General features: G+C 29.2%; 3 protein-coding genes across 3 annotated transcripts; 1 reads left to right on the top strand and 2 right to left on the bottom strand.

The window, feature by feature from the left end:
* Nucleotides 1-8574: 8574 nt before the first annotated feature.
* Nucleotides 8575-12021, top strand: LOC112741628 (uncharacterized). Its single transcript, XM_025790660.2, has 4 exons — nt 8575-9202; nt 9831-10674; nt 11268-11406; nt 11605-12021. The coding sequence occupies exons 2-4, from the start codon at nt 10122-10124 to the stop codon at nt 11657-11659; spliced, it is 747 nt and encodes a 248-aa protein (XP_025646445.1). The 5' UTR covers nt 8575-9202; nt 9831-10121; the 3' UTR covers nt 11660-12021.
* Nucleotides 12022-12932: 911 nt separating this feature from the next.
* On the bottom strand, nt 12933-13744 carry LOC112741627 (cell wall / vacuolar inhibitor of fructosidase 1). Its single transcript, XM_025790659.3, has one exon. The coding sequence runs from the start codon at nt 13660-13662 to the stop codon at nt 13075-13077; it is 588 nt and encodes a 195-aa protein (XP_025646444.1). The 5' UTR covers nt 13663-13744; the 3' UTR covers nt 12933-13074.
* A 9617-nt stretch (nt 13745-23361) lies between these two features.
* LOC112740278 (cell wall / vacuolar inhibitor of fructosidase 1) lies at nt 23362-24087 on the bottom strand. The gene has a single exon (XM_025789047.3). It carries the CDS (start codon nt 23950-23952, stop codon nt 23416-23418), a length of 537 nt encoding a protein of 178 aa, XP_025644832.1. The 5' UTR covers nt 23953-24087; the 3' UTR covers nt 23362-23415.
* Between the last annotated feature and the right edge of the window lie 827 nt (nt 24088-24914).

Below are 24914 nucleotides of genomic sequence, written 5' to 3'. Positions count from 1 at the left end.
ATTTCACTTTGCAGTTTTTCTTTTTGGTGTTGGCTTATAGAAGATTCTTATGAGTTTTGATTTTTATTTGTACATAACTTTTGGGCCGTAGCTTCATTTATAGGTCTTGGACGACCAATATTCTTCGATTTTTGTATAGAGTTTTTTTATATTTTTATTTGTATTGTGATCATGGTTAATAACTTGTACATAAATTTAATGTCAAAAAATATTGTACATAAATTTTGCGTTACACGTGGTTGAGGCCTTGGCACAATGGTTATTCATAGTAACCACACTAGGGTTCGAAACTTAGTTAAAATCAAGTATCGGATAAAAATCCTTAAAATGTTATGTGCCTGAATAAACAATGTGAATAAATTTGTTATTTTGTAATGCTTAAAATTGGAGGCCGTCTAACATATAATTTACAAGAGCACCTTTGATACCTTGCAAATAACGTAAGATTTACTACAAGAAAATAAGTTTTTTACCACACTTTAAAAGCGTGTCGAAAAGTGCAAAAAAGTGTGTCGATAATTTTTCGCTACGTTTTTTGAGTTATTGGCACGCTTTTGAAAGGGTCACATCCGATAACGTGCCGGTTACTCTATCACCACGCTTTTGTGGAACTATCAGCACGTTTTTTTTGTTGGCACGCTTTCATCTCTTGCCACACATAAAAAGCATGGCCATAGGTCTTAACCTATAGGTATGCTTAAAAAGCGTACTGAAAAGTGCACATATCGCCACGTTTTTAAAACGTCCCAAAATGTTTGTTTTGGGTACTCTTTAAAAGCGTGCCAATAGAGAAAGATATGGCTACACTTTTTAAAGCATGGCGATAGCCAGTGATACGGCCACGCTTTAAAAGCGTGGCAATAACCTTATAAAATTTTTAAAAAATCCTTTTTCTTATTTTTACCTTCATCGCTTCAAAATATAAATTTTCAATCCTTTTTTATTACCAAACCTACAAATATAGTATGCAATTTTTAGTACAAGATAAATCAAACAATAATTAGTGACATAATTTTTGTGATAATTGTTTTATGGTTTAATTACTTTGCTGGTTCTTATAGTTTCACAAAATTTTTAATTAGGTTCCTATACTTTTTTTCTTTTAATTGAGTCCTTACACCAAATTTTTTTTTAATTAGGTCCCTACACTTTTTTTTCTTTTTATTTAGCTAGGTCCCTGTACCAATTCTTTTTTTTAGTTGGGTCCCTATAAAATTAAGCCAATTACTACTAAGAGGGATTTAATTGAAAAAAAATTTGGTGTAGGGACCCAATTAAAAAGAAAAAAAGTATAGGGACCTAATTGAAAATTTCACGAAACTATAGGGACTAACAGAGTAATTAAACCTTTTTTTATACATTAAAAAACTAATACTCAAATACAAAATAAATCTCAAGTTCGAATTCCAAAACTAAAAACTGAAAAAAAAAATACAGAAACAATACAACTTAAATTCTAATACCTTAGATCATACATAATTGTTTCTGAAACATTTGTGAACTTTTTTACCTACAAAAGATAATTCCTTGAGCTAAACGTTAGTGGTACTACACTGAATTACAAATTGTAATATAATATTCTAGAGCAACAGTCACAAGAATGGTAAAACCAGGAATAGTTTAGTTGTTTACTTGTTACAAGCTGGAGGTGTCATATCCACTGTAAGAAGATGACATGAGGAATTTAATCAGTGATAAACCCCATTTTTAGGGTTTATCCTGTGCTTAATCTAGTGAATTTTATCCATTATTCTCATACTTATTCATACAATTCGCATGCTTTATGTTTTCCTTCCTGATTTTGTGTTATGATTGAAAACATGTTTCTTTGATCTTAATTTGCTATGTTTAATCCCCTCTTATTACCATTCGATGCCATGATATATGTGTTAAGTGATTTCAGAGTTTACAGGACAGAAATGACTTAGAGGATGGAAAGGAAGCATGCAAAAGTGGAAGGAATACAAGAAGTTGAAGGAATTGCTAAGCTATCCAGCCTGACCTCTTCGCACTCAATCGACCATAACTTGAGCTACAGAGATCCAAATGAAGCGGTTTCAGTTGCGTTGGAAAGCTAACGTCCGGGGCTTCGAAATGATATATAATATGTTATAGTTTTCCTGACAATAAGTGACGCGAACGCGTGATTCACGCGGATGCATTGCAGTGACAAAAAATCAGCGTGGCAGATTTCGCAACCAGCGATTTCTAGGCTATTTTTGACCCAGTTTTCGGTCCAAAAAACACATATTAGAGGCTATAAAGTGGGGGAATCAATCCATTCAAAAATAACAATTCATACAACTCTCATATTCACAATTTTAGGTTTTAGATAGTTTTTAGAGAGAGAGGCTCTCTCCTCTCTCTTAGGTTTTAGGATTAGGATTTAGGATTTCTATTATGATTAGGCTACTTCTCTTGATTCCAGGTTCAACGTTCCTTTAATTTATTTTTTACTTTTATTTATTCTATTACTTTAATTGTTATTTATCTTTTCAATTTGGCTTATGAACTCCATGTTAGAATTGATTTTTTTATTTAATATAATTTGAGGTATTTCAGATTTATGATTGTTTTATTCTATTCATGATGCTTTCAATTTAATTTAGATTTATTTTCTTTTTTGGCTTTGGTTAAGTAATTGGTAACACTTAAGTTGTCAAACTCAGCAGTTGATTGAGATTTGGGAACTGCTGATTGATTTGGATCGCTCTAAAGCTAGTCTTTTCACATGAGTTGACTAGGACTTGAGGAATCAAATTAATTAGTCCACTTGACTTTCCTTTATTTAGTAAGGGTTAACTAAGTGGGAGTAATAAACAATTCTCATCACACCTGATAAGGATAACTAGGATGTGATTTCCAGTTCTTATACCTTGCAATGGTTTTCATGATTATTAATTTACTTTCTTGCTAATTTATTTTCCTGTTCCCTATTTTAAAAACTCAAAAAGATACTTTTCCATAACCAATAATAAATCATACTTCCCTGCAATTCCTTGAGAGACGACCCGAGGTTTAAATACTTCGGTTATAAATTTTATTGGATTTTGTTACTTGTGACAACCAAATTTTTGTACGAAAGGATTCTCTGTTAGTTTAGAAAATATACTTACAACGCGATTATTTTTACAAAATTCTAAATTAGCAGAAATCTAATCATCAACCAGTGACCAATTTTCACGGTCCAAGGCATTTGTGAGAAGTTCCAAGTAGCTGAAGGAAGGAATAAGGAAGAACTCATTATGACAATAAAGCATTAAATAAACTATTAACTGAAAAAAATCACCTGGCATTCTTCGGTAACAGCTATTAGAGGACTCTGGTTTCCATTAACTACATTCTGCATGAAGTTTAACGAAGTAGGATGCCAAAGCCTAAAATATGAAAAAATAACTAAGGAATTCTAGCAACTAAAAGTGAACATATAAAAGTAAGCTAGATACATAAACTTGATTGCCTTGACTAATAAGCCAACTTATGTCCAAGGAAACGAAAAAGAAAAATTAAGAAAATAAGCCAATTTTTTAAATATAAGCTCAGTCTCATTATAATTAGCGGCAATATTTTCAACTTCAGCCATAATCCTGCAAAATCATTCAATTATACTGCATAAATATAAGCTCAGTCTCATTAATTACGAGTAAATTTTCCAACACAAGCTCCTGAGCTAATGAGCATTCACTTAAACAAGGAGAGAACAGAGATATAGTTCTGTGTTCATCTCTTAATGCATGCATATATACATTCATTTTCTACTTGAAACCAATTCTGGAACAAGAAAGATGATCATTTCCATTTAATAAAGTGAATTTACTTGCCAAGCATACTAGAGAGCAATTTAACATCAGAAAAAAGGGATCAACCAGTATACTTCAAATAATAAATATATTAAAAGCAGTTCATAAACTAATGTGACCAAAAGGATATATATCAAGTTTGAAAAAAAGCGTTAAGACATACTTGGTAAAGTCCTCTAGCTTCTTGCTGAGACCAAAAGGATCATAACCATAGCTGCATCAACAAATATCAAAGAAAAATTAAGTAAAACAAGTCAAAGTTTCATAATTTTTGTGATTCAAAGGGACTAGCTAGAGAAGAATCCACATACTATTCTTCTCTTATTTGTGATTCAAAGGGGACTAGCTATTCTTTCTGTTTGATTTATCTATGCCAATGTTACTATTCTTCTCTTATTTATTTTGCCTTGCTTTATGGCCTACGAGAAAACCAAGTCAAGGTTCATGAGTTTGCATTCTATATGTTTTAACGTTATAGGCATTTCGTCATGAGTCATATGTGTCATAATATAAGTAAATGAGAAGCATCTAAAAGTTACACCACTCTGACTAACAAAGACTTTTAAAAATAATAATTGAATGACATTGCATTATCATTGTTTTTATTTTAAAACTTGAAGTGGCTGGAGATGAATACGATGACATCATATAGATAAACTACTGAAAAACTTTTGTTTCTCACCCCTTTCTCCGTACCATCTTCAGGAACAATGCGGTACAAATCAATATGCTACTTGATTGAGCTAAAAAGTCCAGTACATTATAAGATGGTTAGGAGCGAGATATCAAGGATATAGATACGAAATATTAAGTACTTACCCAAATTCATATTAAGGATGGAGGATAGGCGATTGTTTCAGCCATAGTTATGCAAAGTGAGAGAATTAGGATTTCCTGTGTATCTTATTTAATCTTTATTGAGTGACTACACTTGTAGTTATGATGTTTGTTTTTATTTATTATATGATCATTTGATATGAGTAAAGTTTGTTATTATTTTTGCCTTTATGATTTAGTACGCCCACTTTCTGTCTTAGTATCACTAGGCCCACTTATACTTCCCAACTAGTAACGATTCTTGTGGTCAAGGTTCTCACTATTTTCAAATAGCTTCCAAAAATAAAACTAGTTATCTATTTATTTTTTTTATGAAATATTTTTTATAAAGATTTTATTTTTTTAAAATTTCGTAAAATTTGAGTATCAACAACCAATATGATCCAAATAAATCTTAAGGCTACTTTGGAAATATTAGGGTGATACACATTTCATCTCATCCTTAGGTGTGGAAACTGACCCAAAAAAAGGTATATGATATACTAGATTGGCCTCCATCTAAGGACCTTAAAAGCTTGAGAGGATTTTTGGATTTGACCGAATCGGCAATTCGTGAAGAGTTACGGAAAAATTGCACAGCCACTCACTTAACTACTGAAAAAGGATAATTTTAGGTGAAATAAGAAAGCTTGGAAAGCTTTTAAAGCACTAAAGGCAGCCATGACATCAGTCCCAGTTTTAGCTATACCATCCTTCTCTAAACCTTTTGTCATATAGACGGATGCTTCAGGGAAAGGATTAGGAGCAATATTATTACAAGAGGGGAGGCCAATTACTTACATGATCCAGAAGCTATCAATTCGAGCTCAAGCTAAATCAGTAATGAATATCATCTTGGTAGTCCAGCGATGGAGGCATTACTTATTGGAAAGTATTTCACAGTTTTCACAAACCAAAAAAGCCTTAAATTTTTGTTAGAACAACGGATATAGGAGAGGAACAGCAGCGGTAGTTATCTAAATTATTGGGGGTATGATTTTGAAATAAGGTACAAGAAGAGGAGGGAAAATACAATGGTTGATGTACTGTCAGAAAATTTCACTTCGCATCTTTATAAGTGGTTTAGGCTGCAGAATGAGAGGATTTAAAAGAGGAAGTACAAGCTGATGTGAAACTCTGAGACATCTTCACAAATTGCTCAGGGGAAAGGAAGTTCCGAAGGATTATAAGCTGTGGAAAGGGCATTTGCTTCATCAGAGCAGATTAGTCATCCCAAAAAATTCTAAGTTCATTCAAAAAATTCTCCATAAGTTTTATGATTCCAAGCTGGGTTTCAAGTTACTTTAGAATTTATAAAAGGGTAGCAGGAGTCTTATTTTGGGAGGGGATGAAAAAGATCATTATAGAATATGTGAAGTAAAGTAGCATCTATCAACATAATAAGAATTCTACACTTTTCCCTGTTGGATTATTACAACCATTGCCTATACTCGAAAATGTGTGAGCTGATGTGAGCATGGATTTTATTAGAGGGCTCCATAAAGCAACAGGGAAGGACATTGTTATGGTGGTAGTGGATCAAATGTCTAAGTATGGTCATTTTTCCGCTCTATCTCACCCTTATACAACAAAGGACGTGGCAGAGATCTTTATTCGAGGCATAGTTACTCTTCAAGGATTTTCGATTTTAATTGTGTTGGATCGAGATCGCTTGTTCATGAGTATGTTTTGAGCGGAAATGTTTAAGGCAGCAGGGACTTCCCCCAAGATGAGCTCTGCCTACCATCTGAAGATGGACGGACAAAGTGAGGTTGTCAACAAATGTGTAGAGACGTATTTAAGGTGCTCTATGAGCACAAAACTGACTCAGTGGCATAAATGGCTTCATTGGGTAGAATATTGGTACAATGCCAATTACCGCAGATGTAACACCCTTACTATCAAAATGTTATGCTTCCGACTACGCCACTCTTCAGAATATTATTGTTGTTTTCTCTTTTCAGGACGGACGAGGAAGCTTGCGGAGTGTTTCCCAAGTTATTAGATATGCTATTTCTGTTTGTATACATATGTTATAGATTTTCCTTGCTTATATTATTATATTCTTGTAAGAGGGATAGGATTCGTGACTGTATTGACATATATGTATATAATATTTGTAAGTTGCTTGAGTAAGAAGTTTTGTATATATGTATATGCTTGTTTGTTTTCAAGAAAAAGTATTTCCGTTTGTTTTTTTCAAAGAAAACAGCGATACGATTTCGAGTCAAAGGCTCATATTTTATTATTAAGTATATGAAGTTGTCGTAATACTTGTCGCTATCAGAGTGGCGCAGCTGGAAGCGTGATATTTTGATAGTAAAGGTGTTGCAACAGATCTATTAAAATGACTCTGTTCAAGGCTTTTTACGAGCGGGATCCTCCTAGTTTATTAAGAGGTGGAGATGAGCCTACGGTGGAAGCAGTCAAGGTACTAATGGAGGAACAGAATCAGGTATTGGATGAAATTAAGTCTCACTTAGATAAAGCTCAGGCACGCATGAAGCAAAATGCGGATAGGAGGTGTAGGTAGGTGGAGTTTTTGGTGGGAGAAAGGGTTTTTCTCAAAATATAACCTTACCGGATCAAGTCCTTGGCTAAACGAAGTAACCATAAATTGAGTGCTTGTTATTATGGTCCATTTGAGGTGTTGGAGAAAACTGAGAAGGTGGCTTATAGACTACAGTTTCTGGAAGGCTCAAATATACACCCAGTCTTTCGTGTTTCGTTACTCAAAAAAAGTGTGAAGTCCGACATTCCCATCCATCCCTTATCGGTAGCTATAACTACTAAATTTGAACTGCAAGCTAAACCAACAGAAGTCTTGACAGTTAAGGTGAATGAAGATGGCCAGTTGGATGTTTTGATTAGGTAGAAAGATTTGTCAAATTTCAAAAACTCTTGGGAGACAGCAGCAACAATTCAAGAGACATTTTTCTCATTCTACCTTGAGAACAAGGTAAATCTTTAAGATGGGGTATTGTTACATACCCGGATAGAGTTGAGGAAGTGGGAATAGAAAGTTCTGATCTTAGAAAGGGAAAGATTCCTCCACTGCCATTTCATTACAGTAGAAAAAAGTGGGTGGAGGGTAAAAAGAAAAATAAGAATATTCTAATAACTAACATGCCACCTAGCATAGATAGTAAAAAATCGCGAGAGAAAATGTATAATTCTAGGTTTCTAACTGAATGGAGAGTGAACAAGAGAATATTAATGATGACAGAATTGAGGCCAAGAATAATAAGTTTTTGGAGCAAAACTAAGGACAGGTGTAGGAGAGAGGCTGACTCTTTGAATTCAACCTTTTTAATTTTCCCTTCTTTTTATTTTCTTGTATTTCTTTCTACTATTTCATATGTCTATAACATAGTATATGAGATAATCACTTTGATTTTTTCTGTGTTTTTATTTATGTGCTGTTGTAAGTGTGTGTGAGGGTCAATTATGCATATACTAATGTTACAATTTCAGACTTTGTGTTACACGATAAATTAATTAAAGAACCAAAAAAACTCGTTAAAAAATTAGTTAATCGATCGAATCGATACTATTTTTTAGCAGTTAACTAATTTAAAATAATAAAACATAAAAATATCACTATTTATTAAAATATTATATATTTACATAAATATTTTATATTATTATATCCGATTCCATTCGAATTAAATCTTTAAATTTTTAAACCTCTAGTTTTCTAGTTCTATTGGTTTAATGACTCTTCTCACAACCTTGATCTTGGTTGAAGAAAACCTATCACATACAAGTTAGTGTTGTCCAGCTTATCATGATTATTCATATGGTTCAATCATAACTAGATATCACATTTTGAATTATAATGAACCAAGACGCGGAGGTAAGCACGTTAAGCGTCAAAACGCGTTTCATTTGCAAGCTAATAATTTCCACTAGCTAGCTACCAATAGTTATTAATACATTTCAGATATGAAATACAAACATTTACTAAATTGAACACTGAATTTTTAGACAGAAATAACCCATAACAACACAGTATTGTTTTTTCTTTCTCTTAGCAGAGTTTTAAGATTAAATCAGAGGAACAAGGCACAAAAGTATATTAATAAAAAATTTGAACAAAATACACAAATTAATTATACATGATATAATGCCACTTATTGTAAAACAGAAAGAGAAAGAGAAAGAGATGAAGAACCCATACCCAAAAAAGAAAAGAGAGAAACTAAAATAAAATTGAAAATGGGGGGCCACGCAGACGCAGTGAAACTCAGAGAGGTGCCAACTGTCAATCAGGCTATGCCGTTTTTTGAAGACAACACAGCACATGGGAAATGCCATATGCCATATTCCCATTAATAACAGCCACTTTTGTTTTGTTTTGGATAAATTAACACAACAAATCATTTCTAGAAATTACAAATGTGTGTTACATATTTGCTCCTACAGAGAGATTCTCGTTGCAACAAATCTTAATTTTGCAGTGTTTCAAACTAACTCTCTCTATATTCTCGTGTCCCCTTCCCTTTTCCCTTTCTCTCTCTCTCATTACAAATTTTCAGCTCTCTCTTCCGTCATTGGACTTGGGATTCCTTCCATTTCCCACAAAGGTATTCATTTTTTCCGTTCCTTATTCCTTATTCTTATTCTCTTTATGCTGCTCATGTAATTTAATGTTTTATTTTGTGTTGTGGCCAAAACTAGTTCAAAGTTGTTGACTTTTTCAACTTTCATGGGTGCCCATTTTGTTTATTTTGTCATCCTTGTTTGGAATGTGAGAGGTTTTCGGTTTTTTTTTTTTTAATTTTTAAATGATATGATGAGGTATTGGTTAGTGGGTGGCAGGTTATCAAAATTCCTTTTTTCTATATTTTCTTCTGTCTGGGGTTTAGTGTTTATATATGTTTGTTCTGTTTTGGTTTCTTTTGTGTGGAATTTTCATGGGTGAGAGCCATATCAATGCCTTTGGTGTTGCTTCATATGCGTTCCTATCTTAGAAGCTTAAACCCTTACCTTTCCTTTGTTCTCAAGTAGTTCACAATTCACATTTATTTTAATTCCTATTTTGTTTGAAAGGTTTGAGGATTGGTGCTTTTAAGGTAGCTTAAAGTTTGTACATTATTTAGTTTGCTTTTTCATGCCGTTACCATATGATGAAAAGACTAGTTTCCCCACCATTGAAGGGGAAATTATTGTAAGAGGTCATTGGATTGAAAAATGTGTTGTGTTGTGATGCAGGGTCAATCCTGTTTGTTTGGAGGGAATTATGAGCTTGCAGTAAATGTGAGCTTAGAAAGGATCGAAGAGGAAGGGATATAGTTTTCGGTGTTGATTTTCGTTGTCTAAATCCTGTCTTATGTGCCTTCAGAGGAGCTATCAGAATAAGGATTGTCTTGTTGATGATTATTGGTCGATTCCAGGATCAGTGCATAACATCTTTAGAGGTGGTTGAGTTTCTTGGTTGTGATTTAGATGAAATTTGTAGGATAACGAATTACGAGAACTCGGAATTACAATTGTGTCTTCAAGATGGATCATGTGAATGCGAAGGATAACGAGAATGAAGTTGATCTTGAAAGTGGATTGCCATTGCTTAGAGATGATGAATCAAAGAATATCTCTCCACCAAGTACTTCAAACCAAGGGAAGAAAATATTTGCCAAGATTCCCGATCGGTTTGTCGGAGGTTCTTTAAGAGGCGAGGAAATGCCGAGTTTCCCCTTCAATGAATCAACTTTAAGCCAAGTTTCTCTGGACTTGCCGAAAGTGGCAAACAAGCCAATGATGGGGCAAGACTTGGCGGATGCAGAGAGGACACCGTTAAAGGAGAAACGTAAAAAGTCTAGTCATAAAAAACCTCCCAGACCTCCGAGGCCTCCGAAAGCTCCAGAATTGAATGCAGCAGACTATAAGTTAATAAGGGAGATAACTGAACTTGCCATGTTGAAGCGTGCAAGGATAGAGCGTATGAAAGCCTTGAAGAAGATGAAAGCTGCTAAACAATCGTCGCCATCATCTTCCAATACCAGCATTTTGGCCATGATTTTTACTCTTGTCTTCTGTATTGTGCTAATATTCCATGGTAACTTTCATCATAAAAAATAAGCCTTATTTTTCATCTTACATTTTATATATGATATGGATCTTGCTAATTGTTGAGTTTGACTTTGAGGCCTTGTTTTCTTACCTTTGGATTCTGAATTTTCATTGGTTAACTAAGCTTTGCTAGGCATTATGAATTTCAAATAATTCATTTCTATATTGGGCAAATCATTATTTTGTCAAACTTACAATTTTTTCAGAATCATAGTTTGTTAGAAGTATGACCAATTGATCATGGTCTTGCTTTTGGAATCAAACATTGTCATTTTTTCCATTGTCTGTTGACTTTTTCGTTGTGAGCAGAGGTTGTAACTTTATCTATAATCCTTAGCCAAGATTTGTTGAGATCACATTCCCTGTGTCCTGGTTTTCTTTCGCGGCTTCAGCTATATTCTGAGGGTGCTGCAACTTTCTCTGATTTTGCATGAGCTAGATTCTAGTAGTTCTCTTTATATTATGCAAGGAGTGATAGAAAATATACTTTGGTCTTGTTGCTTTCCTTTTCCTGTTCATTCTGAGTGAGAATGCTTTAATTTTCATGATTGTTATCTGATTTTGATTTTGCTTTCTCAGGCATTTCAAGCGGAAAAGGTTCCGGGGCAACTTTCCAGGGATCACCTCTATCTACGGCAGGAGAGGGTGGTTTAATTTCAGTTCAGTTCCAACTCACTCCATATGCAGTTGAATCAAAAGCACCTGGTTCACAGTCAAGGTAAGAGTTTCACATGCTTCATACTATTCCCTTAACAAAGAGAAATTAACAAATTGGTCGCGTATCTTTTAGAATATTAGACAAATTAGTCCTAATGAAATGAAGATTGGGGACCGTTTTCCTTTTCTAAAGGGATTCTTGGGGACGGCGCGACCTCATACTAATATCAATTTTACTACTTTTGATGGTTCCTTGCAGTTTTGTACAGCAAGTAACAGGTTCAGATCTGGCTGAGAAACTGAAAAGAACTTAAGGTTAATGCAGTTAGTCCAACAGAAGATATGGCTTAATGCTATTGTGCTTCTCTTTTCTTGTTTTTCAATATATTATGTCTTTAATCATTATGAGACTAACTGTATTGGTAATTTATCCCCTATATGTATATTAATCAAATATTGGGGGTGAGTTAAATTACCATAGCAGAGTTCTTACTGTTCTTCATTGGCTTGCCACAAATTTAGCTGCAAGATTTTGCCTTTGAAGTTGCACCTCCTTCTTTGACTGCGAAGGCCTAATTATTATGTAATGATGTATATTGTCATTGGTTTGATTGACACAAATACTACATAACTAAGTGCTGTATTTTGTACATTCTAATGTTATCCAATTTCCACATACCTCGGTTGAAGTGATTTTTTTTTTAGCCTTCCAAGTTAATGACTATAATTCGATTTTATATATTTTATAATGGCTTTCCTTACTAGAAAGGAAATTTTCTCGTTAAAGAGCAAGAACCAAGAATGCTGTGGATGTGATTCCTGATGCTTATTGTGTCAGCTAAATAGATCCTACTTTGGACTGAGTCATGTGTATGTTTTTGTTTGAGTAATAGCTAGAACATATGAACATGATCTCACCTGTGACATTATTTCTCTGTATGTGATCATTGAAAGAAAAGAAAATTAGAAAATTGTTATTTTTATTCATTCTAATTTATGTATACTTTATTATTATTAATTATTATTATTAAATTAGTTGTGAGATTCATATGCAATGAGTTTTAGACTTTTATACTCTATCTAATGATGCAAGAGTATACTGAATAAGAAATTTAAAAAGGAGTATAACACATTTGAAAAGAAAACTACCAAGTAGGTAGGAAGATTCCTTAGATGGGACATGGATTCTTGAATCTGCTCTCATCCTTAGTGTCTCTTTTGTTTGTTAGTTTTTCCAAATCCCATATTGATCATTAGTAATGGGTATTATTAATAACTATGAAACAAACTTGGTTGAGTAGTTAGCTCAATCTTCCGTTTACGCAAGTGTTAGAATTCAAATATCGCTTTATATATGTAGTAATTCATTGACCAACGAAAACTCTTAAATAGAATTCAAATTTGCGGCTGATTAATTTTTTGCTGTGGGGTTGTCCGGTTGAGGATATATACTTGAAAAACCAAAAACTATGAAACAAACATCAACTTACTTGGTAGATTTTCGGAAAAAAAAAAGTGGACAATGTTGTATAATTAACTAAATTGAAAGGGTGATTCAAATTAGTGAAATTACAAAAAGAATCATACTTTGTGCAAACTAAACCAACCCACCTAGGCTAAAATTGTTTTTATTCAACAAACAATAAACTACAAAATAGTACTTGTACTAAGTAGTAGTAGTAATAAGAGGAATGAGAAGAATGAGACAAAAAAACAAACGAACCCATCATCAAGCCTTCAAAAGCAATTTGATAATGGCATTAGCAACATCAACAAGCTTCTGAACAACATCATTCCTATCACCCAAAGGTGACTTATCAGAAGGTGATTTCACCAATCTACCCTCACAGGAATTAACTTCCTTAACAGCATCAGAAATGCAGTAACTTGCAAAGGCAAAGTGTCCCTGGCTTATAGCCACAGCTGCTTGTGGAAGAGTGAACCTCACAACAGGGATATATGACTCAGCACAAAGAGCCAAAGCTTGTTCCAATTGGGGGTCCTTTGTGTGCTTCAAAAGGGCTTCAATGTAATTGAGTGTGTCAGTTGCATTTGACAGAATGTTGTTGACCATTATGAGTGCTACTTGTTTGATGTCACTCTTGGGGCTTAGAAGAGGGTTGTTGTGGAGTGTGGAAATGCATAAGTCATAAAAGGGTGTTCTTTTGCATACTTGCTCTATTAGATCTTCAACACCATTGTTCTCATTCCAATAGTAGTACACTCTGGTGGTTTGGGATTGTGTGCAGGGAATAGAAGAAGAAGAAAAGAGGAGAATGATGGTAATGGTAAAAGTAATGTGAAGAGTTTTAGCCATTGTTATTTGTGAGAGTGGAAGTGATTGAAGAATTTTAAGGGAATGAGACTATGAGAACGGTGTTTCTTGGATGCTATTTAAGGTTAGTTTGGTTGTTAGTGTGTGTGGAAAAACAAAAATATTATTTATACATCAAAATCAATTACTAAATGTATTTATATATAAATATATATTGTTTAATTTATTTTTAATATGTATTTATATTTTAATAGTGACTGATTTTAGTGTACATCTAATATAGTTGGTAAAATTTTTTTTCTTTCTTCAATTTCTTTTATTCAATTTCTACTTCTTTTTATTTTTTATTTATTTTACCCTCTCAAAATCATCGCCTAAAGAAAATGATCGATTCGATTGAGTTTGTTGATTTGTTCAATTTCTTTTTTCTGTACATTTTGTGGCCCTTTCAAAGAATATCATGATAGTGATTTTTTTATCCTATCAAATGAAAATGTTTACACTACTAAATTGTAATGGTATTTCATTTCTTAAGCCTAAAGGCTATTACACTATTTTTCAATTTTCAAAATATATATTAACTTTTGTGCAATTTTACCTTCAATATAACTAACAGGGTTAAGTATTATTTTTGTCTCTAAAATATACATCAAAATTTTTTATAATTTTTTTATTATAGATAATTTGATTCAAAATTTTAAGATTTAAGTAAAAAGAACGGTTTTAAAACTTGATTTTAAACTTTAGAGACAATTTTGCATAAAAAAAAGTTAGAGACGAAAAAAATTTTCGACCTATACCTTAGAGACCAAAATCATACTTAACCCTAACTAATACATTACAAAGCTCTTTATATCCGTTAAATTGTATTTTTATTGATTATTTTTATATAATTTAATATTTTTTATAACAACCAATTTAGATTTATTTTTAGAAATTCTGTGAGGAATAAATAATTTATGAAAAATATAAAAAAAAGTATGTAATAGAAATAAAAATTTAAATTAAACTATTCTCTTTATATAGTTATTCTAATATAAATGAGGGACTAATATAGTTTACTCTTCTCAGATTAATATGAGTTTTTGAATGGACATATGTAGTTGTCGGTGTCTATATATCAAAAAGAGAAGGGTGCATTTTTAAAAAACATATTATATACATTTCTATGTAATTTCTATATTTAAAATGTAATTATGCATGTCATGTATTTTATGTTCTTAATTTTGAAATTGTGAAAATTGTGACTGGTTGGTTGTTTTGCTGTTTCAGAACCATGGGCTGGAATGTGTGGACGGTGTTATTTACACATTGTTTAAGGTTACAAATTACAATGGCTTTGCATAACGGATGTCTATATTTCACAATGCCACGTTTTTCTATCTTGTTCCCTCTTTCATTGTAAGATGCCAAATTTGAGAACTTTCTAGATCTTGTGTCTTAACTCTTAATTAATCCCTTCATGTTGAAATATAAAATTAAACAAATTAGGAAGAGGGTCCTCCCCCTAAATAAACATATTAGTTAATATTAACTTTTTGAATAATGTTAAAATATTTTTTTTAATTCAATTTAGATGTTTGTGTTTATTTAAAAAATAAAAAACGATAAAAGAAGAATGGCAAAGAGAGAGAGAGAGAGAGGACCACCGTTTTGCAACTAAGATTTTAGATTTTGTTAAGACAAAAACTACATGATTGCTGTAATTCCTCATTATTTTTTATTTTTCTTTTCAAATATCAAGGAAGAATCATTAAGCATCACCAAAGACAGTTGGTAACTAACAAAATATAATTAGTATTCTTCTTAATTCTTAATTACTACCACTAATTAACTTTATTGTTTTGTTTTATCTAAAAGTAGCAATTATTATTTCAATATAAAAGAAGTTCTGCCATCACATTAAAGTCTGGACAATTTTTTTTCTCTGTGGCACATGGAAATTTTACCTGCCGCTAAAATATTGAAGTTATTCTTTTAATTGTTTAAAAGAGAGTTAGGCATACATATGATAGAACTGCACAAAATTAAGAAATAAAACAATAAAATTGAGTGGACAAAAAGATAATATATATATATATATATATATAGGGCAATTTACGCATCTAAATTGTTTGATCTCCAATATTACGCAAATACATTGTTTCTAAATTTAATACGCAAATGCATTGTTTCACTATTTTATGTAAACCGCTACTGGCAGTAGCGGTTTACAGGTGTACATAAACCGCTACAACCAGCCGCGGTTTATGTGTGTGAGTGTGTGAGTGTAAACCGCTGCTGCCAGCAGCGGTTTACGTGCATGTGTGTGTGAGTGTAAACCGCTACTGCCAGTAGCGGTTTACGTGCATGCGTGTGTGAGTGTAAACCGCTACTGCCAGTAGCGGTTTACGTGTATGTGTGTGTATACTATTTAAATAATATTATAAATAAAAATTTAATTTATCATTTCACAATATAATTTAAAAATATAAATATGCATGTAATAATTTTTTTATTTGTATTTATTATTAGAAGTAAGACCAAATTACAAATAAAAAAATACAGTCTTCAAAGTATTGAATTATATAAAGCAAGACTAATTTTTTTTATTATCATCTCTTTTAAAATTTATAAATAATAAAATAATTTATTTTTAGCCAAAAGTTTACTAAATTATATATTTTACTCTTTAAAAATCACTTCATTCTCTTTTATTTATATCAACCATACAAAAGAGATTGGAGAGTTTGGAAAATGGGTTGTGTTCTTTGCTGCTGATTTGCATTTGAGATTCTAGCTAAATGATTTTTTTTATTTGTGTAACTTTGTTGTCTTATACCAAAAAATAAAAATTATTTGTATTTTACAGTTGATTAATTAGATAAATAATAGTGATGGCATCATAATTTTGATGAATAAAATAAAAAATATAAATATGCATGTAATAATTTTTTATTTGTATTTATTATTAAAATGAGATTAAATAGCAAATCAAAGAGTGAGTACTCACATAGTACTAAAATATATAAACTAAGACTACATTTTTTTTTTATCTTCATCCCTTCTAAAACTCATGAATGATAAAATAATTTATTTTTAGTAAAAAATTCACTAAAGCATACACTTTTTCTTTAAAAATTACTTCATTTTTTATCCATATAAATCATATGATTGCAAAAAATATATACTCCGTTTTTTTTCTCTCAATTTTTTTGTAACTTAATTTAGCATAAACAAACATTTTTTCTAATCAACGTAGACTGCTAAAGGAACACAGAAATCGCTAAATTAAGTTACAAAAAAATTGAGAGAAAGAAAATGGAGTATATATTTTTTTGCAATCATATGATTTATATGGATAAAAAATGAAGTAATTTTTAAAGAAAAAGTGTATGCTTTAGTGAATTTTTTACTAAAAATAAATTATTTTATCATTCATGAGTTTTAGAAGGGATGAAGATAAAAAAAAATTTAGTCTTAGTTTATATATTTTAGTATTCTGTGAGTACTCACTCTTTGATTTGCTATTTAATCTCATTTTAATAATAAATACAAATAAAAAATTTATTACATGCATATTTATATTTTTTAAATTATATTGTGAAATGATAAATTAAATTTTTTATTTATAATATTATTTAAATAGTATACACACATACACGTAAACCGCTACTGGCAGTAGCGGTTTACACTCACACACACATGCACGTAAACCGCTGCTGGCAGCAGCGGTTTACACTCACACACTCACACACATAAACCGCGGCTGGTTGTAGCGGTTTATGTACACCTGTAAACCGCTACTGCCAGTAGCGGTTTACATAAAATAGTGAAACAATGCATTTGCGTATTAAATTTGGAAACAATGTATTTACGTAATATTGAAGGTCAAACAATTTAGATGCGTAAATTGCCCATATATATATATATATATTAGAGATCATAATATTTAGATTAAATTCTAATTTTATTTTTAATATTTAAAATTTTTTTTTATTCTAATACCTAAAATTTTTCTTCTGTAAATATATTTTTATTCTATTATCATTTTTTTAAGTAATGATATTGTAATGATAGCAATTATAATAGTAATTAACTAATTATAGTGACTTTAAAGTGAAATCGATACATAAATAAGAAAAAAGAAAAATATAATAATATGGAAAAATAATATTTAAAAATTTAATTTGATTAAAATTAAAAATACACAAAATAAAATATATATTTAGAACAAAAATAAAATATTTTAAACATAATAACAAAATTATGACTTAAAAATGGACTTATAATACATTGTAAAATATAAATTCCTAAAATTTGTATGTAAGTAAATAACAAAATTTTAATTTTGACAAAATAAATTTTTATATTTGTTTTTAATAAAATGAACACTCAAATATCTGTTCTGTTTAATAAAATAGCCTAATTATTTAAAGTGATAGGTTAATAATGAAGCCATTTTGTAAAACGAAACAGATATTTAACGGATTTGTTTTGTCAAAAATAAAATTTTGTCAAGATTAAAATTTTCTGAGTATTAAAATGATTATGTTAAAAAAAAAAAACAAAAAAAAAATGTCATGTTATATCGGACCCTTTGACGCCAAGAGTTGGTACCAAATGAAATACGGTCCCCCTTGATTAGAAATTAGAAATTGAAGAAAGGAAAACCCCTTTAAACTGATTGAGGTTCTTTTCCAACCTATACCTGGCTGTATTCTAACATCACAAACAGACAAACACCATATCATATCATCAATAATATTTTATCACCGTTTGGACCGACTATATGATTTCAAAACCCCACAATCAAACAAGGTGGGTACTCCCATGAAGATATTATAATTGTCTTCATGTGATGATTTTTCTTTTTGACCTTTAGATGATGGAGTGTAGGGTTAGATTTTGATATGTTATAAAAGTGTTGTTTTTATTTGAAGTGTGGTCAAATCAATAAATCACACTTTTATACAAAGCATCTTCATAAAAAGATGTTTTTTGCATCTTCATTTGAGTAGCTCCCATCAAACAAAACGATCCATGGTGTGAAAAGAAGAAAATAACGCGTCAACGATAGAACCCAATTCCGATAACAATTTAAAATGAAAAATGAATAACATAATAATAGTAAAACATAAGAAGCAATGAACAATGCAATGAGGTAGGGAACATGTACATTGTGATGTGGACAACGGGATTATCTGCTCTTATTTTCAGAACCGAACATCACATGTATAGAGACATCACCAACTAAGTAGTGCATGTTTGGAAATTCTCTATGGTGCATTTTATTTAAGGTGGAGACTCACCTGCGCTTATTTTTATATAAAATTAATAGCTAAAAATTAAATTATTAAATAATAATTTAGTTAAATTTATTAAATTATCTAATAATTTTTATTAATAATTTTATATAAAAATAATTACATGTTAGTTTTTATCTATATAATTATATTAAATATTTAGATGATAAAAAATAATTATATATATTTGAAGTGATATTTAATTTGTCAATTCATTACATCATATTCGATTTTAAGAATAGAATGAGAAAAAAATTACAATATATAAAACAATTAATAAAAAATAAAGACATAAAAATTAATATTTTTATATTTTATTTAATAATAAATTATATTTAAAAAATAAATTATAACATCTAATTTATTCTATTTTTATTTTTAAAAAAATATAATAACAAAAAATATAATTATAAAAAATAATAAAAATAATAAAAATAATAAAAATAAAAAATAAAATATATTTGTTATTAATATTTTTATATTTTTTCTATTAAAAAATATGAAATATATTAATTTATTATTTTAAAATACAATATTTATGTTTATATCTCATTACCAATATAAATAATATATCTTAATGCATGTCTTTTAACCAAATTCCTTCTAAAATTTCATAGTTGATCTTTGCTAGGAATTGTCAATATATTTAGAAATCCGGGAGTCATTTAATTATTAAGGATTAGAAACACAGATAAAAATCATTAGGATAGTGTTTGTTTTTAGAGTCTATAACTGAAATTGAGAGATTAAATTTAGTATTATTTTTAGTAGTTAAAGATTGAAATTAAAATTTTAATTTTGAGATATAAAATTTTAGTTTTTTTATTATTTTGTGGGAACATAAAAGACTGAAATTTTTGTGAATGAAGACAAAAATTTTAATAATTTTTTTTTAAATATTCTCATTTAATTTTTTAAATTTTAAATATATTTATTAATCTCTATATTTATCTTAAACTAAATATAATACTGAGACATAACTCAATTTAGTATATTTTATACCAAATATAATATAAAAATTTAATTTTATCTCTACTTCTTAATCTTTGTCTTCTAATCTTAGTCTCTCAATCTCAATCTCAATCTTTTCTAAAGGCAACCTAGAGGATTAGGAGGTAACTCAAGTAATTCAACTTCTTTTTAATATATTTTTATCCATTACACAGATAATTAGAAAACTTGTATTGATCAAATAAACTTTATTAATCAATATTGTATTCAAAGAATTACAGTATTCATTTTTGAGAATTTGAATCAATAGTAATCTAACAATAATAGCTCCTGCAACATGTGCCACATCACGCATATATCAATGTTCTCTTTGTTGAGTGGTGAATTATTACCACTGTCCACTGAATCATTAATAGCTGAATCATTAATAGCTTCTTCAGCAAAATAATTAGGGTTTCCAAACTTAATTCCACGAATGTAAGGCAAACTTAGTTTCATCACCAGCACCTTGGAGGAGTTGATGAATCTTGTTCAATGTATTATTTAATTTAGATTGACATCAAGTCATCAACCATGATTAGTGCTAGGTCTTGGACATTAGTAGTTTTGTTACTAGGGTTTGAAGTGAGGATTTTGAGATAGAGTTTTGGGTATGGTGTTTTTTTGCATGTATCTTGAATTAGTTTCTTATGATCATTTGGTAAATGTATTGCAAAAATATTGAAAATTTTAAATGTTTAGGTTTTTAACAAAAGTTTATATTTAACATTTTTAACAAGTGTGTCTTTACATCTTTAGGGTACTTATTATTGTTAGTTAAATCCATAAATTTAAGAGTAATACGGTAAGACTGATAAAATTTATTATTTTTTATTAATGTTGAATTAATTTTAAATATTAAATTTTAATAGTATAAAAATAAAATATTAGTCAAAATATTAATAAAAAATATTACTCTTAATATTTATCTAAATTTAAATCATGAGTCAAAGAATAAAAAAGACAAAATTATTGTTAAGGAATTTTCCAGTCAAAACTTTATTTTCCTGACTACTATTAAATGTACTGGTCTACAAGTACCATATATTTCGGTCACAAATATAAATAATTATGATTAATTATTTTCAATTTTTGTTGTCATGATATCATTTATCCTAAAGTTTAAATTGATAAAAGAATGCAACATAAATAATTATTATATCTCTAATACTTTTTCTTAAGTAAGAGTCTTTTTAAATTTATTTAATTTTTGTAAATGTTTTTTTATTTATTTTATACTATTTTTTTAATTTTTAGAGTTTATTAAGAATCAAATTCTATATTTTTCAAATATAGAATTATAATATATACCATGTTATAATATTATTTATCTTAAAAATTTAAACTAATAAAAAGAAGCAAGATGAATAATTATATCTTTAACATTTATCATCAAAACATTTTAATTTTTTTAAAATATTTAAAAAATAATAAATTAAAAAATATGTATAAAATTATTTTATTATTGTGCATTTCTTAATTACCACTTGAATAATTGAATAATATTAAATATAATAAATATATAATTATAAATATTATATGCATAAAATTATAGATATTAAATTAGATAAATTTTTAATTATTATTTCCTTAATATATTATGAATATCTATTTAATTTTTCGTATTTTAAAGTTCTGTCATTTAAATTAATATATATATACTCCAAAACAAACTAACCAATCCAATTAATTAAATATATCCCCGATATAAATTTTGTCATCATGCATGTTTTTATTTTCTTAAGATAATTCTAGTCACCAACATTTAAAATTCTATTAATACGTTTAATAAGACTCTATATTCTGTTATTTATGTTTTTCACCATTATAATATAGTGGTTCTCCATATGTACATTTTTTCTTTACTTTTTTTACTTCAATTTTCTTTTTAATTTCTTATATTTTCATCTTAAATATTTCATACAACTACTCTTTTATTTTTTTTAACTATTTCTTTATTTATAATAGATCATGTATGTCATACGTACATAAAAAATATTTTGTATTTAAAACCTCAACATTTAATTTTTCTTGGAATAAAATATATTTTTTATTCCCATCTTTTTAAAAATATTTCTAAGAATTGATTGAAGAAGGACATAAGCAATTGATTTGCAATGGGAAGCGATGGAGCTGTTAGCTGTTTTTGTAGTAAAGTTCTCGTGAATTTATTATATTCATAATTTTAAAATATTTTTCGTGAATAATTAGATCATATATGGTCGAAATTTTTTTGGAAAATGTTACAGAACTAATACGTTTAATAAAATAAAAATGAAAAATTAATTACTATTGATTAAAATATAAGACAAATATAAAAAAAAAAAAATTGATACTTAAACCCGCCCTAAACCCAAGGTAGAAAGGAGAGAAATTCATATTGTATGGCAGTCGCAGATTAAATTAAACACGAATAGATCGTCACATACATAACTACAGAGAAAGTAATAGGATTGTAGATTATATGATTAAGGAGAGTATCACTATAAATCCAGGATTTCAGTTTGTTGATAACTCCCGAATAGTCTTAAGACAAAATTTGGGGGATGATGTGAGAAGAGTTACTTTATTCCGATTTATATGACTGTTTTTGTCTTCTTCTTTTTGGCATTAAGCTTTATTTTGATTACCGAAAAAAAAAATAGAAAATACGAGTGAAATAAAAATGTAGCAATTTTGACAGATATTAATTCTCACAGATCAACATTTCTTTTAAATACAAATGTAACAATTTTTGCAAACCTTTCACTATAATTATTGAGAATTTTTATTTTTATTTTTTTTGTTATTTTTTTTGATAAATTATTTTGGAAGCGTTAAAATTTTTCTGTTATCATTTTAATAATTTACTCTTAAAAATAAGATAATCGATATGAATACCTATACATATATCACACGGGCGCACACGCACATGTATCATTGTATCTACTTATGTCGATAGACTTACATATGCATTGACACATGTGCGCACATGTACACAGAACCATTCAATTGTTGTTTGTTCTTTTGTTTTTACATTTTTTTTTACTAAATTTTGTTTTAAACTCTAAATTTTTTTTACTATTATTTTAGTCATGTACTCTTAAAAATAACATAACCGGCATATAAATTCAAATACGCTTACACACCCACACACATCGATGCACTAAAGACACACATGCATAGACTCACAACACGTACACATGAATATATACACATGCACGCATATATATAGACATGCAAATGTATACATATAGCTGTTTAATTAAATTTATTATTTTAAATAAATATTTACGTGATTAAAATATAAAATAATTATTTTTACTAATATTATAAAATTAAATATACGTATAAACATATTTTATGATAGCAATGCATTAAAATTAATTTTGTTTCAAAAATAATTGACTTATCTTGTATCTATCGTATAAAAGAACTAATCTAATCTAATATATTGATAAATTAAAATATATATAAGAGATCAAACTTTGCTAATCAACATTTTATTCAAATATTATTACAATATTTAATTTTTGAGCATCTAATGCAACATTCTAACAATAACTCTTGCCATATTTGCACCATCACGCACAGCTTTGTTTTCATTGTTTAATGGTGAATTACCATTGAACCCTTGCTCACAAAAGTAAGCCTCGTTAGCTGCATCAGCAACAGCATTTTCAGCAAATTTAGGGTTATTAGTCTGAATTCCGCTGATAGCTTCTGGCACATCACCCTTTAAGATTCCGTCGTTGTAATTGCCAATACATGAATCCAAGGCACCCTTAAATCTACCAGTAGCACCTTGTTGGAGTCGATGAATCTTGTTCACTGCAACAATTGATCTTGATTTCATGAAATCAACCATGTTTAGTGCTAGCCCTCTAAGATCAGCATTTCTGCTACTTGGGTATGAATTGAGGATTTGGACACACAGATTTGGGTATAGTGTTTGGTTGCATGTGGATTGAATTAGTGTCTCATCATTGGGGTGGAAAACCCTACATTGACAGATTGGCATTGTGATTAGAACAAGAATTGTAAAGATTAGAGATGGATGATTTAAGTTTTTTGCCATCTTTGTTAAGGATAACAAAATACTCAACAAAGATTATTACGGACGAGAAGATGGATAGAATGAAAAATGATCAAGTGAATTTTCCTTTGGGGTTTTTATTCTTGCACTCAAAGAATAATGAGGCCGTTTACATGCACTATTTAGTGGGTTGGTTATTAACGCTATTTAATATTGCACCGACAAAGTGACAACGTAAAATATTTTGGATAGTCATCAAATTCACAATTTTTTTGACTATTTACATAATTAATATATTTCTTATATATCAATTAAAAATAATTAATAATAATGTTAATACGTGACTTAACAATACATGTTAGTAAAACACTAAATTTAAATCATACGGCAAAATTAGAGATAAACGAACAAATATACACTTTGCATGAGTAAATCATAAAAAATTTATCGAAATTATCAAATTACTAATAAAAGTACTCTTCAAATTTGTTAAAATGAGAGTACCGCAAAAAAATTTTAAAACATGACGAAAAATTCAATCGTTAAATATATTTTTTTTAAAATGGAATTTAATTTTAATGTACTTTTTATGTATATATAATTTAAAAAATAAAATATTTTTATTTTTAAGATTTAGTAATTTTACGTTAAATAATTTTTTTGTAATTTTTGTTAGATGGCCAAGAGTATTTTAAAAAATCAGCTACATTATAGGTAAAAGATCTATTCCATTTTGGTAATTGCTTCCGTAATTTTTTAAAATCAGAGAATAAATTATGTTGGTAAAAAAATATTAATTGTAGTTATTTAGGGTTAACTAGTTAAGAATTGTTTATCTATATTTTTTGTCTAAATCAAGAGTGGTAAATTAATAATAATAATAATAATAATAATAATAATAATAATAATTAAATATTGTGTCTGAAAAATAAATTTAGGATTTTGCTAATAAAAAAAATTTTGTTAAGGTTATTTAAAGTAAACATTTAATTTTTTTTTTAATA

The sequence above is a fragment of the Arachis hypogaea genome, chromosome 14 (assembly GCF_003086295.3).
Source record: "Arachis hypogaea cultivar Tifrunner chromosome 14, arahy.Tifrunner.gnm2.J5K5, whole genome shotgun sequence".
In the NCBI taxonomy this organism is placed as follows: domain Eukaryota; kingdom Viridiplantae; phylum Streptophyta; class Magnoliopsida; order Fabales; family Fabaceae; genus Arachis; species Arachis hypogaea.
Note: the sequence above shows the minus strand (reverse complement) of the source record. Positions and strands in the feature narration are given on the sequence as shown.